Source organism: Dasypus novemcinctus, chromosome 1, assembly GCF_030445035.2.
Source record: "Dasypus novemcinctus isolate mDasNov1 chromosome 1, mDasNov1.1.hap2, whole genome shotgun sequence".
Taxonomy (NCBI): Eukaryota; Metazoa; Chordata; class Mammalia; order Cingulata; family Dasypodidae; genus Dasypus; species Dasypus novemcinctus.
Window position 1 is genome coordinate 202950359 of NC_080673.1, and position 18263 is coordinate 202968621.

General features: G+C 48.1%; 2 protein-coding genes across 4 annotated transcripts in view; one reads left to right on the plus strand and one right to left on the minus strand.

The window, feature by feature from the left end:
• Window positions 1–270: 270 nt before the first annotated feature.
• LOC101425597 (nmrA-like family domain-containing protein 1) overlaps window positions 271–18263 on the minus strand; it is a 40895-nt gene continuing 22902 nt past the window's right edge. Inside the window, exons 2-7 of one of the 3 annotated variants that reach the window (XM_071217423.1) lie at window positions 9983–10061; window positions 8370–8413; window positions 7900–8138; window positions 4194–4443; window positions 2433–2623; window positions 271–965 (exon numbers count right to left, since the gene is read on the minus strand). In XM_071217423.1, coding sequence (XP_071073524.1) covers window positions 786–965; window positions 2433–2623; window positions 4194–4443; window positions 7900–8138; window positions 8370–8409 — 900 coding nt within the window. In that variant the 5' untranslated portion in view covers window positions 8410–8413; window positions 9983–10061 and the 3' untranslated portion in view covers window positions 271–785. Of the gene's footprint in view, window positions 966–2432; window positions 2624–4193; window positions 4444–7899; window positions 8139–8369; window positions 8505–9982; window positions 10062–18263 lie in introns of those variants that run through there. The other 2 variants (XM_058301241.2, XM_004469677.4) reach the window with 2 other exon arrangements.
• Window positions 17341–18164, plus strand: LOC131279275 (MORF4 family associated protein 1 like 2). Its single transcript, XM_058301246.2, has one exon. The coding sequence runs from the start codon at window positions 17569–17571 to the stop codon at window positions 18133–18135; it is 567 nt and encodes a 188-aa protein (XP_058157229.1). The 5' UTR covers window positions 17341–17568; the 3' UTR covers window positions 18136–18164.

The window sequence follows — 18263 nt, forward strand, 5'->3', positions numbered from 1 at the left end:
TGGAGAGTAGACAACTCCAGCAAGAAGATGCAGAGAAAGGGAGAGGAGAAGCCACAAAGGCCCCGCAAGAGCTGGCACCACAAAGAAGGTCGTGGAATGGACAAATAAAGGATCGATGAATGAAAGCCCTGACCAGATGAAGAACTGAACGATGGACTCAGATGATTGAACGGATGACTTAGAGAATGAACTTGAGCTCTTACAGGAAAACTAAATCTGAGAGTTTCCAACTCCCGTATTTGTTCTTTGAATACCAGGTTCCTTAGAAAATTCTTGACACATTTTTATTTAAGAAATTAATATTTCTGAGTTCACTGAGAATTTTGCAATGCACCTGAGGAAACTGGAACTGCCTAGAGGAGTTTCAGAGACAGGACTCAAAATGACTCATCCAAGAGTTGAATATATCTTGATAAAACTGCTTTAAAAAAAAAAAAGATTAAGCTGACACCCCCTCCCCCCACATTCCAGTGCATGTTAGGAGAGAAGCCCCCAGGTGCCTGGGGCCAGAGCCCTTGAAGTGACCTGGCTGTTGGGGGACAGAGACTCGGGGCTCCTCACTTAACCAAACAGGTGTCCCACCCTTATCACCTGCTGGAAAATTAGGCGAGGAACAAATGCTTGTGTCAAACCACCAATGGAGTATTTCCTGCTGAAAAACGGACTGCAGAGAAACATTAGGTGTCACTGACAATTGCATCCTAACATATCTGTTCTGGAATCGTAGATACTGGGCTGTGAAGAAGAGGCTGAGAGGTCAGGGACCTCGCTGAATGGCTGAGTTTTTACATGCCCTTCAAGGCTCCTTGGTTCTCCGAGATAAACTGGCTGAAGCTTTTGACTTTGGGGTTCAGTCGGTGGGTGAGCTTCACATCACGCTCTGGCCTCGTGTGATAGAAACGACACATGTCAGCGATTTCCTTCGCTTCCGGGAATCCCAACTTCTCATAAGCTTCCGGGCTGATCTTTCAAGAAGAAATGAAAAGGCAGGAAGTGTTAGAGCCCCCATTTAAAATACTTTGAAAAGGAACCATTCACCTCTATCGTGAGACAGGTCCCCAGTTCTTTAGCCTAACTCCAAAATCCAAGAAACTTGGAACATTTTCTCATAGGCCATTTGGCAGTAAACGCTGACTTTCTGGATTAATTTGGTGGCAAAACCTGACCTGAACTTGGGTGACTCTATTTGGAGTCTTTAATTATCCCACTCAGTGGAAGTATTCGTATATTTTTTCTGCAGCAGTATTGATGTGTTCAGTAACAGATGCTTGCCCCAGCCCAGTCGGCGATGTTAGATAATTCGTGTCAATCATAACCTACCTAAAAGCTGTAAGATTCTGAAATCGGAATTGTTTCAGACCCCAAGGGTTTGGGATGAGACACTGTTCCTCCCTTCACCTGGACAGCACGTCTCGGTGTTTCATAGACATTTCCTCGTGGGAGTTTCCCAGCAGCCCCCTGAGAAAGTCTGTCCACCAGGCCCTCCGTGCAGCACCAAGGCCACCCGAATCTGGCCCTCTGTCCTTCCGCATGGCTGATGTTCCTTCCATCACACCTTCCCCCTTGGTTAGAGATGAGCTTGTGCCTTCACCACCCCGGCCTCTGCCTGGGCCGGGCCCAAAGAGACACACCCTGTTCCATACCTACCGAGCCACCTCCTGCCGTCGTCCTCCCCACCACTGCTTGAATCCATTCTGCTAACTACATCAATAGTTCTCCCTAGGGAACTACCAAAGACTATTTCTAACCTTCAAGCCCAATGGAATCTGTCTTTAGCTCCCAGAGATCAACGCTGACCTAGCGATTCCACTTGGCTTTAGGGAAATGTCACTAACGTAAGTGACTTAGGTCAAAGCAATTATTGTCACAATGCCATTTATAATTGTGAAAGATCAACAACCTATCTGCCCAACAAAAGAGGAATGTTACGATAAATTGTGGCACATCCATTCTAAAAACAGTGTGCAGCTATTAGAAGTAATGTTTTTGAAAATTTTTTGTGCCACACATTAAGCTAGGCCCTTCAGATATATTCTCCCCAACTTTCACTAAAACACCCCAGGTAGATCCCCACTTTACAGAGGAGAACTGAGGCTGCTAGAAGCTCATGCCTTCCCCGTGTCAGCTAGCCCTGGGGGACTTCAGTGATCGGCACTGAGTGCTCGTGGGAGGAGCTGGTACCACGTGTCTGAAAAAGTACGTTGGACGTCAGATTCTAAATTCTCTCCACTGAAAAGTAAATTTACTCTAGCAAGCTGATAAACCTTAAGCCGAAGAAATAAAGCCGTAAGGTGGGATTCAGATGCTCCAACGGGTGACGGCACCTCTGTGGATCCAGAATCCTCCTCCATTTCCTCCGACATCCGAAATTCAGCCCTCCCCAAACCTGAGGCAGCCTCTTACCACGGCCTTTGTGTCTCCTAAGAACTCACCTTTGCATCTCGGACTTCTTTCCCCAAACCCTTGGATAAAACCTCAGCATACTGCTGGACCGTTAGAGCCTCTGCGCTGAGACCCACGGCCTTGCCTAAAAACTCCCCCGGAGAATTAAAAACGCTAGAGACGGCAGCTCCCACGTCGGCCACGGAGATTCCATCCATGGGGATGTCCCCCATGGGCAGGGCTAGTGTAAAAGAGAAAAGAAACATAGCAAATTGCTTCACAACCTTGGCGGGTCCCCTCACCTGAATTAATCGACTGCTTAAACAAAACAGAAGGAACACACAATCGATGTACAATTATAAAAAGTCTAGTTTGAGGAAGTACCATGGTGCCCCAGAAAGGAGCCATTTGCTAAGCATGTGCTGTGTGCAAAATATGATCAATTATCTCTCCATCCCAGGCAGCTCGGCTAAATTCCAGACTCCCACGGCCAACTCGCTACCCAACAGCCTTACCTGAGGATTTAACAGACATTTTTTTAACTCAGTATTCCCAATCCCCTGATTCAGGGCTTGCGAAATGTTAGGTGAGCAGGCTTCTGAAAGTCAGTGGGAACAAGGAAGGAGGACGGGGGCTCGTGAGGAGATGGTCACATTCGTTCATTTAGTTTATCAACCCTGAGCTACTGCCCAAGTAGCCTGTGACGTACGGCAGACACGCCTGGCTGTGGCCGGGGTCTCCTGGCATGACCTGTAGCAGTTTGATCTAATTGATGAATTTCAAAAAGAAATACTGGATTATGCTTGTAATCTGATCTGTACCTGGGCATGACTGAGTTATGATTAGGATGTTGAATCTCCCCTCCTTGGAGGGTGGGGACTCACAGATAAAAGGCATGGCAGAGGACAGAGTGGAGGGCTTTTAATGTTAGAGTTTTGATGTTGGAGTTTGATGCTGAAGATTTAAACTGGAGCCCTGAGAAGTCAGCACACAGAGGAAAGAGAAGCCAGCCCCAGGAAGGAAGGAAGCTTGAACCCAGAGAAAAGCAAGCCCCAGGAACAGAGGAACCCAGGAAGCCTGAGCCCTCGCAGACGTCGGCAGCCGTCTTGCTCCAACACGTGGAAACAGACTCTGGTGAGGGAAGTAACTCGTGCTTTATGGCCTGGTAACTGTAAGCTCCTACCCCAAATAAATACCCTTTATAAAAACCAACCGATTTCTGGTATTTTTGCATCAGCGCCCCTCTGACTGACTAATACGGGGCTCCTGGTGAATCTTAATCACGTTTCAAGGCAGAAAGACTGAGTTGCTGCCATTGACACCCCCACCCTCCCCCCACTCCACAGAGGCCTCCCCTGACTGTGGCCAAAGGAAGTGTCCCCAGAGGGCAGCGCTGGAGTCAGCCAGGCTTCCCACCCCAACCCAGGCCCCTGGACCAGGCTCCCAGCGGCTCGGGGTTCCTCTAGAACTCTAATTCCGACCAGGGGACCCAGGTGAGGAGGAAGGACAGAAGGTCAAATGCACACGCTAGAAGGGACCTTAGACGTCATCCTGCCAACTGCCCCGTGACAGGTGAGGAAACTGAGGCTTGAAGTCACAGAACACGAAAGCGCCTATTTTAAGACTGGACCTGGAATCCCTTGGTTTTTTATCAAAATCCAGTTCCCAGCCCGCCCTCTAGAGTGTAACTGCCCCGGGAGAATTTAGGACGACTTAGCAGCCCTCTCCTCTGAACCTGGCTCAAGTCATGACGGGGAGGGAGGGCAGGAGAGGGAGCATCTGGCGGAATCCCACTACAGCCCCCCATTTACCCAACGTGTAGTAATCGCCATCAGGGGCTTTCACCGGCTTCCACATGGTGACAAAGTTTTCAAAGTAAGCTGCCACGCGGACGCTGGTCATGGGAACGCCGATGGCCCAGAAATACTCCTCCACCTCCCCCTTGCCGTCGAAGTGCGGCACGGCCAGCCTGCCGCCGCTCAGCCGCTGCACGTTCTCCAGGCCGCTGTACACCACGTGCTGCAGGCCCAGGCGCCGGGCCGCATCGGCCACCAGCTTTCCCTAGAAGCCAAGAATGCGTTCTTCAGACAGGATTTGCATATATGCATATGTATTTGCATGACATTAGAGGGCAGGTAGCTAGTCCTCCTCCCTAGTGGAGAGCTGGCTCTGCCAGCATCAAAATATATTCCACAGGAAGCGGACTTGGCCCAGTGGTTAGGGCATCCGTCTACCACATGGGAGGTCTGCGGTTCAAACCCCGGGCCTCCTTGACCCATGTGGAGCTGACCCATGCGCAGTGCTGATGCGCGCAAGGAGTGCCCTGCCACGCAGGGGTGTCCCCTGCGTAGGGGAGACCCACGTGCAAGGAATGTGCCCTGTAAGGAGAGGCGCCCAGTGCGAAAGAAAGTGCAGCCTACCCAAGAATGGCGCCGCACACACGGAGAGCTGACACAACGAGATGACGCAACAAAAAGAAACACAGATTCCCAGTGCTGCTGATAAGGATGGAAGTGGTCACAGAAGAACACACAGCAAATGGACACAGAGCAGACAATGGGGGGCGGGCAGGGGAAGGGGAGAGAAATAAAAATATATATATATATATTCCAGTTAAAAAAAAAATTCAAGTTACATTATGAGAGGCCACCAGCAAGCATGCTGTCTCTCATTTTGTTTTTTAAACACTTATTATTTATTTCTCTCCCCTTCCTCCCACCCCTAGTTGTCTCCTCTCTGTATCCAACCACTGCCTGTTCTTCTGTGTCCACTTATATTCTTGTCAGCAGCACCGGGAATCTGTGTCTCTTTTTGTGGCATCATCTTGTTGTGTCAGCTCTCCGTGTGTGTGGCGCCACTTCCGGGCAGGCTGTACTTTTTTCGCACTGGGTGGCTCTCCTTAGGGGGGCGTGCTCCTTGTGCGATGGGCTCCCCTACACAGGGACACCCCTGCGTGGCACAGGACTCCTTGCACACATTCGCACTGCCCGTGGGCCCGCTCACCACACGGGTCAGGAGGCCCTGGGTTTGAACCCTGGACCTCCTATGTGGTAGGCGGATGCTCTATCCATTGAGCCAAATCTGCTTCCCATCTCTCATTTTAATTTAAAGATTTTTAAGGATTCAGAACATAAAATATCCCCAAAGCATGATATTTCCATTCAAGATTATGGGAATTACAGAAAGGGAGCAGAAAGATGCAAAAATATGTGAACATTAAAGGAGTAACAAAATGAATTCAAGACACAGTAAGAAATGAAAGGGGAGCCCCTGTCAGGGGACAGTCAACTGTCTGAGCCGTTTCTATGGCCTGGCTGTGTGGCTCTGAAGTCATCATCACATTTCGCTGTATCCTTTGAAATGAGTTAAGTTTGTGCCTCTTCTCTGTCCCCATACCTTTAATGGGTAGGCTGCCAAGTGTCCAAGCCTCCCAATCATCCCCTCCGATTCCTTCACCTCATACCTGCTGCCAAACGGAATTATTTGCTAATTCCTAAACACACTCAAGTTTTCCAGTCTCACTGCCATTGGTCAAACCGGTTATTCCATCTCGGCTCCCCAACCCTCCCCTCTACCTCTGCCTGACGTAAATCCTCTTCACATGTTTGTGGGTGTGTCTGTGTATACACCTTCTCTTTTTTGGAGCTTTTAGTTTCTAAATTTTCCAAAGTACCCTCAAATCCCTCCCTCCCTTCTCACTGTTTCTTTCCTTCTTTTCCGGCATTCAGCAGGAAAGGAAGACCTAACTAATCTGGCTTAACAGATGCAGAAAGTGAAGCAGGGGCTATGGGTGACCCCAGGCTCTGTGGTGAGTGAGTATCAGACTTAGAACCCAACTCCTCCTAAGAAGCCCTGCTGGAGCCAAAAGACAGGCTCTCAAGAGTCTAAGAGCTCGAGGGACATTTACAGAGCCCTCAGGGCGGACACAGTGATCTAGGCTGGACAGACAGGAAAATGACCAGGCGTCATTGGCGTTGGCATTGTCAAGAAGCCTGCGGCCTGGTGGAGAAGGCAGATGCAGAAACAGATCCTCCCAAGCCAGATGAGGACGTATGCACGGGGTAACGTGCGAGTCCAAAGGAGAGGGGCCTTAACCCAGAGGAAGGAGGAACGAAGTCAGGCAGGCTTCCTGGAGGAGGTGATGCCTGGGCGGACACCACCTATGCAGGCAAAGGGGATCAGCAGTATGGCCTGAGCCAAGGCCCCGGGGCCAAGAGCAGCTGAGCTCAGCCCTCTGGTTCCTGCTTCCGTTGGGGAGAAAAAGAATGAAAGGATTAGGGAAGGCCAGGAAGAAACCTAGAGTTTGGTGTCCATCCTGGGAGTGTGAGGGCAAGAAACTGCACCCCCCTACGTTGTAGTCATTTATACATTCAGGTTGCACGCCAGGCACTGCACCAGGCTCCCAACAGCCTCAAGAGGGAGGCCCTGGCTGCTCCATATTTCATTCGTAGCAACAGACATTTAAGTAATTTGCCAAGTGCAGTCGCACTGCTAGCAAATGGAATCCTCCCAACAGTTAAGATAAAATGAATTGCCTTTGAGACAGAAGGGCCCTTTTATAGTGCTTTCAGCCAAGCCTTGGATTAGCACAGAGTGTTTTTTTATTTAGCCTCATACCATTGATTAGCTCTTTTCCTCCAGGAAGTGCAGCCAGCTCACTGTGTTTGGATGCTGCGTAGCCATGAAATGGCTCAATTCCACTCACCACTTTCGGAATTCTGCCATTTCTTCAAGTGGTGGATCTTATCTATTATATATTTTTTAAATGTAATCTACATTTTCTTCCCAATTTATACATAGACGTAGTTTAAATTTTCAAATAGTGCTGTCGTGGGTGGGGGAAGTAGGCTGGATAATGGAAAAGAAGTTCCCTGCCCCCATGCTAATTACGTTCATCTCCTTTAGCTGTTTATTTCACACACACAGTCCACCCCCACCCCCATCACAATAGATAGAATTCCCCTTTTTATTTTCCTCCAAATACCATAATTTTGTACTAGCTCAATTTTCAGCTAAGCCATATGACATCCAATGGTTAAATTTACTTTTTCTACAAACTTTCATTTTCCCTGGAGCTAAGAAGTGTGACTTTGCTTCTCTGCTTGCTTCCTCAGTCTCTGTGCTCATCACTAATCCATCACTAAATTCTCTGCCGGAAGTATGAATATACCCATTACTTGTTTATTCTCCTCATTTCACTCTCAGAGCAACCTTCAGTTGTGGGGTACCCTAGCTGCCTCCCCCAAAGGCCGCCTACCAACAAATGGAGAGAACTGGAGCATCTAATGACTGGGTCCATTAAACAGTCGCTCCTGAGCAGCCAAGGTCCTGAGCTCTAGGCAGGTGCCCCGATAACAAAAACTCAGACACCTCTCACAAGTACTTCAAGTTCATATATTTCATAAACGCCAGAGAGGCGGACCCTGGAGAGGCTATTTCTGCCCAGGCTGAAGACTCACAGGAGTGGCCAGGGAGGGCCGGGGGCAAGGGCTCAGGGTGGAAGAGTTTGGGTCGCACCTGCTGCACTTCCTTCTCCTTGCTGAGATGGTCCCAGAAGCTGGTCACCACGAAGGCCCCGTAGGCCCCTTTCAAGACGGCCTCCACCGACGCCTCCTCGTTCAGGTCGCCCTTCGCCAGCTCGGCGCCCAGCTCCTGGAGGGCCAGGGCGTTGGCTCGCGTCACGTCCCTGGTCACAGCTCTCACCGCAAAATTCTTGTCCTTCAAAATGGCCCTGGCCACAGAGCCACCCTGAGCTCCTGCAGGGGGGCAGGGGAGAGAAGACACCCAAGAAAGATGAGGAAGGAGGTTCGCTGAGAGCAGGTAGGCAGGAAGTCCCGCTATCCAGGGGGGCGCTGCTGGAGGGAGCCCCGCTGCCCGCAGATGCACCTGCAGGCTCTGGCGTTCGAAACGGGAAGCCAGGACAGCAGCCACGTTGGCACGCGCGTCTAGACTTGGGACATGGGTTTGGTTTGGTTTAGTTTTTTTACCTGTTGCGCCAAAAACTGCAATGATTTTCTTGCCGGTCATGGTTCTGGGTGAAAAGAAAAAGAGTTTCCTCCTTGTAGCCACAGCCGCTGAAATGCAGCTTCCTTTCTTCAGCACAAATTATAAAGCAAGTGTGATTGCCACACCCTTCACCTGGCCCCTCCCTTGTCAAGTTGTGATTGTAACCCCCAGCCAGCTCACTCACAGTGACAAGGCAATTTTGAGGAATGAGGGTTTACTCACTGACTCGCTCGCTTGTACAGCTAATGGGCATCGAGTGCCTTTTGTAGGCTGGGCAGAGAATGGAAGGCTCTGGTGGCCTGGCTCTTGTAAGGGAGAGAAACTAGTAAATGCAAAGTCCAGTCCAAAGGGATGGTGGAGGGACGTTGAGGCGATGTAGGCTATGGGGCGAGGGGGGCTGTTCATCTCTTCGTAGATAACCTGATCTGTATGTTTCCTGAGCTGTGCTTTTGGGACAGTGAGAACTGCAGTCCTGCCCTTGGTAACCACGACAACAACTCCAGGCCTGGAGAAACAGTTTAGCAATCCAGACTCTACAAACTTTAAATATTCAGGGAAAATGTGCTAAAAGCTCATCTAGAATGTATGAAGTCCATGCTAAGAGCTTACCTAGGAGGTGGAAGATACATGCTAACTCAAGCCTATTGAGCACTGAAACAGAGAACCATTTGGCCCTTCCTCGGTATAAAAGGAACTCAGAAATCTTGTTCAGCACTCGGATTTTGGAATGAGAAGCTCCGAGTCCGGCTGTTTGTAAATAAATCATTTTCCCTTCCCAAAAATTATTCCTGAGTCCTGGCCTTTCTATACACAAATAATTGAACATCTCGACTTCTACAACAGAGGGTCCTGGGGCACAGGGCCGGCCTGGAGACCACCGTGAAGGAGGGGCCACTGCAGGTGGAGGAATCACATGGAGCCAAGTTCAAAGGCAGGGCCGTCGGGACACATGGCTCGCGAGGGCTGCAGCTATGCTGGGGGAGAGGAGGAAAGTAAGAGTGTGGAGACAGGCAGTGCCAGGCCACAGAGGGCCCTGCAGGCATGTTAGATCCATCCTGACGGGGACGGGCTTATGTGACCCTCTGGTGACAGAGAAGAGGCTGGGTCGGAAAAAAAAAATAGACTAGACCGGAAGCAGGGACCCTCCTAGGAGGCTGAAGAAGTACAGTAAGCAATAAGGAAGGCTTGTGCAGAGGCAGTGTCAGTGGGGCGAAGTGAGAGATGTTCAGGAGGCAAACGGAGGACTCTGTGAGCGACTGGATGTGGGGGAGGAAAGAAAGCGTTACCACCCAAGCGGGCCCATTTGCCCAATATGCACAGAAGCCAATTCTGAGTCACCAGGATTTCAAGAAAATAAAGAGTTTACTGCATAGTCGACCAGCAAGGAGACCAGAGGCTAACCTCAGATCAGTCTCCCCAAACAAAATGGGAGCTGGAGTTTTATACCATCTGGCAAAAGCAGGCTTAAGGGAGGGGCCAAGGATGGGGTGAGATGACACAGGCCAATCCATTTTGGGAAAGGTACCTCGGTGTCATGGTTAAGGATGCTGTCGGGGGAAGTGGATGTGGCTCAAGTGATTGAGCTCCCACCTACCATATGGGAGGTCCTTGGTTCAGTTCCTGGTGCCTCCTAAAGAAGACAGCAAGCTGGCACGACAGGCAGGCACAGTAAGCTGATGCAACAAGACACACAAGGAGAAAAACATAATGAGAGACACTACAAAGCAGCAAGTGGAGGTGGCTCCGGTGATTAGGTGCCTCCCTCCCGCATCAGATACCAGGTTCAGCTCTCGGTGCCTCCAAAAGAAACAAGGAAGATGAACAGACACAGCAAGTACAAACAAGGGGGTGGGGAGAAATTAATAAATAAAATAAATCTCAAAAAAAAGGATGATGTGGGCCAACCCAGTTTGGGATAGGCAGGATTAACCAGATCATGCCCAGTTGCAAGTTAGGCTTGGTCTTAAGAAGGAGGAAGGCCTGGCGTGCTCAGGAGCTAGAACCAGCTTTTTAGCAGGTCAGTAAAGGGGAAAAGAAAGAGTAACTTATCTTGAGAGGCAGCAGTACTTCTGTGAATAAACATGAGGAGGTGGGCATTTGAATGAAAGGGAAGTAGAAAATTCTATAATTTAGGGTATGGAGAGAAATAAATAAATCTTAAAAAAGAAAAAGAAAAAAAGACCAAGTTATGATAATGCTCTTCAAAGTATAGCTTAAAAACAAAACAAAACAAAAAACCTGGGGGAAGCCGATGCGGCTCAAGTGGTTGAGCACCTGCTTCCACATGGGGGGTCCCAGGTTTGGTTCCCCGTGCCTCCTAAAAACAATAACAGACAGCAAGCAAATAAACAAGAAAACCAACTCAGGGAGGCCACTGTCGCTCAGTGGTTGAGCACCAGCTTCCCACTTATGAGATTCCGGGTTCAATCCCCAGTCCTGGTTCCTAAAAAAAAAAAGTTACTTGAGCCCCTCTGCCCATTAGCTATTCATGTGGACACAAAGCAGGGAGCAGATCATGGATCTGCAGTGCCTCTGCCCCTCTCCTTCCCTTTGCCTCCTCTCTCCCACTCACATTACCTGTTCTGGCCTGATTGTGTTTGCAGGACAAAGAAATTCTCCTAACTGCTCCACTCCACAGTGTAACCCACAATGAATCAGAGGTAAACTCTGTGGATTTGTAAAAACCGGAAGAGTCAGTTGTGCACATCTGTCCATTTCTTGAGAATAAAAGTGCAGCAGCTGAGCTGAACAAGCTACATTTACAATGGCTCAGGTAAGTGAGAACTGTATGTTATCATTTCTAAGATAATCAGATATGTCACAAGAAAGATACACAAGGCCTCTGCCACCTAAACTACACACAATCCTACATCAACCATCCTGAGAATTCCCAGGACCATTCCAAGAAGAGGCACAAAAGAGACATTATATTCAAGCTGGTTTAGCAATAGCATAATTTGTATTAAAAATAATAGCATTATTTGTATTAAAAATAACCCTAATTATCCACAATGAGGGGATGAGTTAAGTAAATAATTTCATAGCCATAAGACAAAATGGTATACTTCCATTAAAAATTATTACACTTTTCTAAGAATTTCTATAATGTGGGTACAGCTCACAATATAAAAGTATGAAATCAGTAATACAGAGGACACTACCCACATAGTGTTGTCAACCAAGAAATAGCAAACCGAGCTGCAAGGCAGCAAGGTGCTTGCTTATTGGGATCTTAGAGTTGCAATTCAGGGAGCACATATTCAGGTTGTAATCCAAATCGTGTCCCATTCTGGTGCTTCCAGGCAAAGATTTATAAAGAAAAAGAAGAAGATTAAATAAATTGCTTGTGATTCGTGCATATTTGGGGTGCTCCAAATGTCCTTCAGGTTAGATAGTTTACTGAGAGCTTTATCTTGTGGTTTGTTTCTGATGTCCTTAAGGTTTTGAGGAACAACTCAAAGTGTTGCCAGAGACTTTGCATACTTTGGCTTTTTTGTGTGTATGATATCTGGCTGAGACATACATAAGAGTTATCGCTAGGATAACCCCCAACTCCATTTGAAATCTCTTAGCCATAGAAACTCTATTTCTTTTAACATTTCTCCCTTTTGGTTAGTATTTTTCTCTGAAAACATTGTTGATCAACATTCCAGGCTTATCCCCGGAAATCATGTCCCACACAGAAGGGAAGGTACTGAATTTTTTACAGAATTTGGCTTAGAGAGGGCCATTTGAGCAACAAGGAGGTTTTTAGGGATTGACTCTTAGACATTAATTACAACTAGGCTTAGTTTCGTCATTACAGCATTATAGAAATAAGTTTCATAAGTGCAAGCTTCAAGATTCAGGACTTAGCACATTAGTATGACTTGGGAGGTACTTCCCAGTGCCTCCTAAAACAAACAAAAATACAAAAATACAAGCCAATGAACAAACCAACTTGGGAAAACCAATGTGGCTCAGTGGTTGAATGCTGGTTTACCACATACAAGGACCCAGTTTCAGTCCCCAGACCCAGTACCTCAAAACAACAACAACACATATTTAGGGGAGCATATGTAGCTCAAGTGGTTGAACACTGCTTCCCGTGAACAAGGTCCTGGGTTCAATCCCTGGTACCCCCAAAAACCATCAACAAAAGATATTTATATCCTTGGGGTGGGTGTAATTGAATAAAACTCAATTGCTAAATTTTAAAAGGTACAGTTGATAAGGGAAAATGTCCTTGAGAGCAATGGAGAGGTTTCCCTGTATTATGTCTGGGACAAATTAAATAAATGTGATATATTTTCATTGCTGTTTTAGGGGGCGGCTTCCAGAAATATTGCTCTCCCCAGCTTACCATTTTATCAGTATTCCAGTGAGTCATGTTATGAATAATTTCCAACACTATGTCCTGGAGGCATTTACAGAGGATTAGTTTACCACTGGGCTGAACCATGAATTAACTGCAAGCTCATAAATGCAACTTGTGCTTTTCCATTTTTCTATCTCCTGTGGAGGAACATTTTCCTGAGCCTCAAGGAGTAATTTTTTTATGTTTCCAATAGAGTTATTTGGTTCAAAAGTCAATAGAGGAACAGAATAGGATTACAATTTGTGGCTGCCCTTTTTGTAGCTCTATCTGCCATGTGGTTGCCAGATACAGCTTTCCTCTGTATTTGCCCAAGAATGACCAGGAAACTTGGACAAGCAGGCATCTCTGTAACGTAAGATATTTTTGGGGTTTTTTCCCCTCCAATATGGCTAAAGACCTCTGTTTCCATAACATCACCAAATCATGAGCAATCCCAAAGGTATACCGGCTATCAGAGTATGTAGTTGATGTCTTCCTTTCTACAACTATACAGGCTTTTGTGAGCCCACTGGGCTGACCTGGCATTAGATAAGGACTTTGCTTCTATTATTTCATGGTTAGAGGTATTGGCACATCTGACCAGATAGATTCCTGAGTTATTTTTAAGGGAGGAACCAGCTGTGTACCAGATAACATTTGCATTATCAATCAGGGGGTAGCAATTGGTAAGTTAAAGCTGTGCAGTCATGAGGAGTTCACTCAGGAGTAGGGAGTAAAGGAGCAGATTAAGATTGTGACAACAAACAAAGGAGACTCTGGGAGAAAGGAGAAGTAAGAGAATTTTGTAAGAAGTTAATCTATTGCTAGAAAGGGCTTCAACAGAATGAGAAGTATAAATAGTTAAGGGAGATCCCATAATTAATTCTTCAATTGATGCAAAGTTTTGTCTTCATAGCACTGGACCTCACGCAAGGGGAGAGTCCCTTGACTATGGCACCCAATTGCTGGCTATGATATCCTAGAGATCTACAGTGGTCTCTGGCATTTGTGTAAGGACACCTAAGGTATTCCCTTCTTGTTAGTGGACAAAGAAGAAAAAGGGGTAATTTGTAATTAGGGTGTCATAGAATGGAAGTGTTGAACAAACCATGATTTATTTCCTTAAAGGAATTTTGACTAGTTTCATCCCAAGTAAGGGTACAATTCATTCAGATTTAGCAAAGCACATGAAGGTTGAGCCAAATAAAAATTAGGACTCCAACTTCTACAATATTCTGCAAGGCCTAGAAATCCTCTTAATTGATGTTTGGTCTTAGGAGGGAAAGTTGAAATGCTTTGGATTTGGTCAAGGTCTAGGAGGAGGCCCTGCAGGCAGGGATAGATGGGGCAGAAAGAATGGGGCCAATATCAATAGGTGATGGGGACCATAAATGAGTTGGAATAGAATCTAAAAGAGGGTGGTGTTTAATTTTATTTTTTAACTGGAAAGACAGGAACACAAGTATGGGGCTTAATTCCTAATCCTAGTCTACTGAATCTGATTCTAAGAGTTCCAAATTAATTTCCCCATTTTAAGAGAAGATATGTGTTTAGAATAATCCAAGGAAATCCCTTCCAAGAAGGTAAATTGGGGCAGAGAGGACTAATAAAAATTGCTGAGAGGGGAGTGAATATGGTTCAAGCAGATAAGCGCTTGTGTCCCACATGGGAGGTCTTGGGTTCTGTTCTGGGTGCCTCCTAAAAACAAAACAAAACAAAACAAAACAAACAAATGAAAAAACCCTGCATGGGACAGGAGTCCCAGTGGTGAGCCTCCCTGGCACCAAGGGATTACTACCAAGCACCAGCTGGTGATGCAAGTAGATATTGGATTATGTTTGTAAACTGGTCTATCCCTCCAGGCATATTAGATTATATTGGATTCAGAGGTTTCACTTTTACTTTATTAAATAATGATTAAAGCTTTGATTGGGCCATGTCAGTAGGACATTGCATCCCCGCTCCCTTGGTAGGTGGGGACTCATAAAGAAAAACAACATGGCAGAAGAGTTAGTGGAGTTTTGAGCTGGAGCCTGGGAAGTAAACACATGGGAGAATACAGAGCAGCTGAGCCAGAGAGAATCAAGTCCTGGGGAGAAAGACAGAGCCATTCACCTGATAGTCTACAGCTGGCCTTGTGGAGAGAGCAGGGCAGCTGAGCCCAGAAAGAAACAAGTCCTGGGAAGAGAGGACCCAGGAACCCTGAACTCTTGGCAGATGTCTGCAACCATCTTGCTCCATCACGTGGTGTGGGAGAAGATGGACCCAAGAGTATCGGGAATGAAAGATAAAGAAAGACTGGGTTCAGGGGATCTGCGAGCATTGAAGCCTCAAGTTCATCAGACAAGTTTATTAATCTCAGGGGCTTCTTTATATACCCCAAGCAATTGTGAGAACCAGCAACTATTCTAGCTAACTATTCCCATTACCTCATTCTAAATAACACAGTGCACAGTGGATAAGATAGTTACTAAAACTCATAATGTTCTATTATATTATTAAAACAAATATACTCATTAATCTTGTTGCCCAGGTTACTTGAAATATCAAGTCTGGGTTCTGCTGGAATGTTATGTTTCCCAGAGAGATTAGCCACCTGCACGTACATCTCCAGGGACAGCATGACCCAGTGGTCAGAAAGTAACTTGCTTCCATGGAAACAATATGCCTTTGTTTCCCACAACGTGGCAACAGACTTTGGTGAGGGAAGTAATTTATGCTTTATGGCCTGGTAACTGTAATCTCCTACTCCCAGTGAATACCCTTTATAAAAGCCAACAGATTTCTGGTACTTTGCATCAGCACCCCTTTGGCTAATACACAAGACAACAAAGGGATTTCTGTGGGGTCTTCGAATTGCAGTTGAGGGAGCACAGATTCAGGGAGCAAACCAAACCATGTCCTGCCTTGGCACTTCCAGGCAAGGGTTTTTAAAGAAAAGGATTACATAAATTGTGATTGGTGGCTAGCCCTGGTGCTTCAAAAGCCCTTCAGCTTGGGTAGCTTCCTGAGTTCTTTCTCCTGTGGCTGGTTTCTGGTGTCTGGATGCCCTCGGGGTTTTGAGGAACTCTGTTGCTTGAGCCTTTGCATACTTGGGCAGTTTGTGACATCTGGCTCAGCCATGCATAAGAGTAACCTCCAGAATGAGCTCCCAACTCCCTTGGAAATCTCTTAGCCATAGAAACTATTTTGTTTTATGTCTTTTCACACTAACAACAACAATAATAATAATGCCACTTACACCTGCCTGGTGCTTTAGCAAGTTTACAACACACTTTCACACTCATTTTCTCACATTTTCCTCTCAATAATCCCGACAGGCATTCAGAACTGGTACTACTGTTTCCATTTAATACACAGGAAAACTGAAGCTCCAATCTGCAGCACTTGGACAAGCAGATGCCCCAATATTTACAGGTAGTGTGTCTGTGGGGCCCACTATCCTTCCGGGGTGGTAGACCTTCCTAAGCCGCTGCTGGGTGCCAGAGGTCAGGATTCCACCTGCAAAGAGCTCTCCTGGTGTTGCAGCAAAGCCAGGAGCACTGAACTGTAGAAGAAACCCACGACCGGCACTCCCGAGAGATGGATGAACTATTTTATTACGTGCAGGCCCAGAGGAGAGTCAATCTCAAAATTCTGAGCCCCATTTTTCAGTTTTCATAGGTTTATACAGGATTTCAGGTAGGATCAGCATAACTTTCGCTCACTGGCTAACGCGTTGCTAGGTGAAATTTTGCAAGCAGCGGGTTACAGAGGCAGAATGCAGCTGCAAGGCTGTGCTTTTGCAGGCTGATTTACAGATGCGGGGCCAGGAATTACTTGTTAGGTATCTTCCTGCTCCTCTCTTGTTTTCACGTGCTGATTTACAGAAGTGGGGGCAGGAGTGACTTGTTAGGTATTTTGTAAGGTTATGCATTTTATTTCTCAACACTGGGAAACACAAGATTACAGTTTGGCAAAGGTTTTGTCATTTTAACAAACCTCCCTGAGTGAGGCGGGCTAGTCTAGGGAAAGAGGGAAGGCAGGTGGAACCGGCAGAGAACTTGGCCATGAGGACCCATCCGGAACTCTTTCTGGGGTCAAAGTGAAGCCCCAGACAACTCCAAAAGGCCTCCCTTTGGGCCCCTGAGAGCCGACAGCGACAGCGGGGACTGTAAGGCCGTCAGAACAGCCGCCGGGTCCCTCCCCCACTCTGGGGAGGCTTCCGAGGCCTCAGCCCGGCGCTCCCGGGCGTCACCCTGCGCCGCGCCGCAGCGCACGTGGCAGTGGTGCGCTCTTCCCTCGGCTCCTAATAAACTCCCCGCCCTCTTGCCCGCCCTGGGGCGCGTCCTGAAATTCTTTTGTGCGACAGAGGCAAGAGCCAGAGGCCCGGAACCGGCGCTCCGCTAACCTAAGGCCCCGCCCCGTGCCAGGCGGGCCTCGGGGAGGCAGGCGCAGCCAAACGCAGCCCTGCCCTTCTCTTGGCGGCGCTCCGGGGCGGTGGGGAAGGCGGTGCGGCGTCGCCGCGGATTTCACAACCCTTTGGGCCCCGTACTGGGTGTAACCATTACCCGGGTGAGAAAAACCCTTTCGTAACTCCGTGTTTAAATCCCAAGCCCTAGAAACTCGCTAAGTGGCTACGCCACAGGCCTGTCCCTGGAGCGGGGCGGGAGGATGGGCTGGAGAGAGGGGCCCCGCGCCGGGCGCCCCTCGGGTTTCCACCAGGGGGTGGCCGTAAGGGTCGGGTCTGTCCTGGGGGTAGGAGGGTGGGCTGCAGAAAGGTTTTAAAGAAATGAAAAAAAGAGTTTTAAATAAATAGTTTTTTAAACCTTCGAGGACCAGTTGCTGGGATATTGCCAGGGGTGATGGCGCGTCGGGCCCGGCGCAGCCCCGTGTGCGCTGGCAGGGGACCCACCGGGCTCCCGGCGCGGGGACGAGGACGCAGGTGGCCGCAGGGGCAGCGCGTGGACGTGGACGAGGTGCGAGAAGCCGAGGAGGATTTCGAGAGGCTCCTGAACCCCGTCCTCGATGCCTTCCGGGAGGACATCGCTTCCCTGGAGCGCGAGCACGTCAGGGCGCACCTGAGGGCCAGGAGGAAGCTGATGGAGATCGAGAGCCTGCTGGACGAGATCAAAAGCGAGGTGGAGGCCTCGGAGGAGAGCGCCATGGGCCCCGCCCGAAGCCCGGGAGGTGAGGCCGAGGAGCGAGTGATGAAGCTGTGCGAGAAGGTGGAGAAGAAGGCCATCGAGGCGGCGCTGATGGGGAAGAGGATAGTGGAGATTCACCAGCAGATCGACCGCTACGAATGCTGCTGCAGGAGAGGAGCGTGGGGAAGGCCGGAGGAAAGGCGCAGCCGGGGGCCTGGCCACCAGGAGAGCTGGACTGCTGGGAGAGTCCTTTGTAACATCCCGCTCTGCGTCTCCAGTTTCTAAGGGTGGGTTTCAGAGGAAGAGGGGGAAAGGGGAAGATAACTTAGCCAAGTTTTTAGCTTAGTGGATGCATTTTCCTTCTTTATGTTGGAAATTAGAGAAAATAATTTAAATTTGAAAAAAATAATACT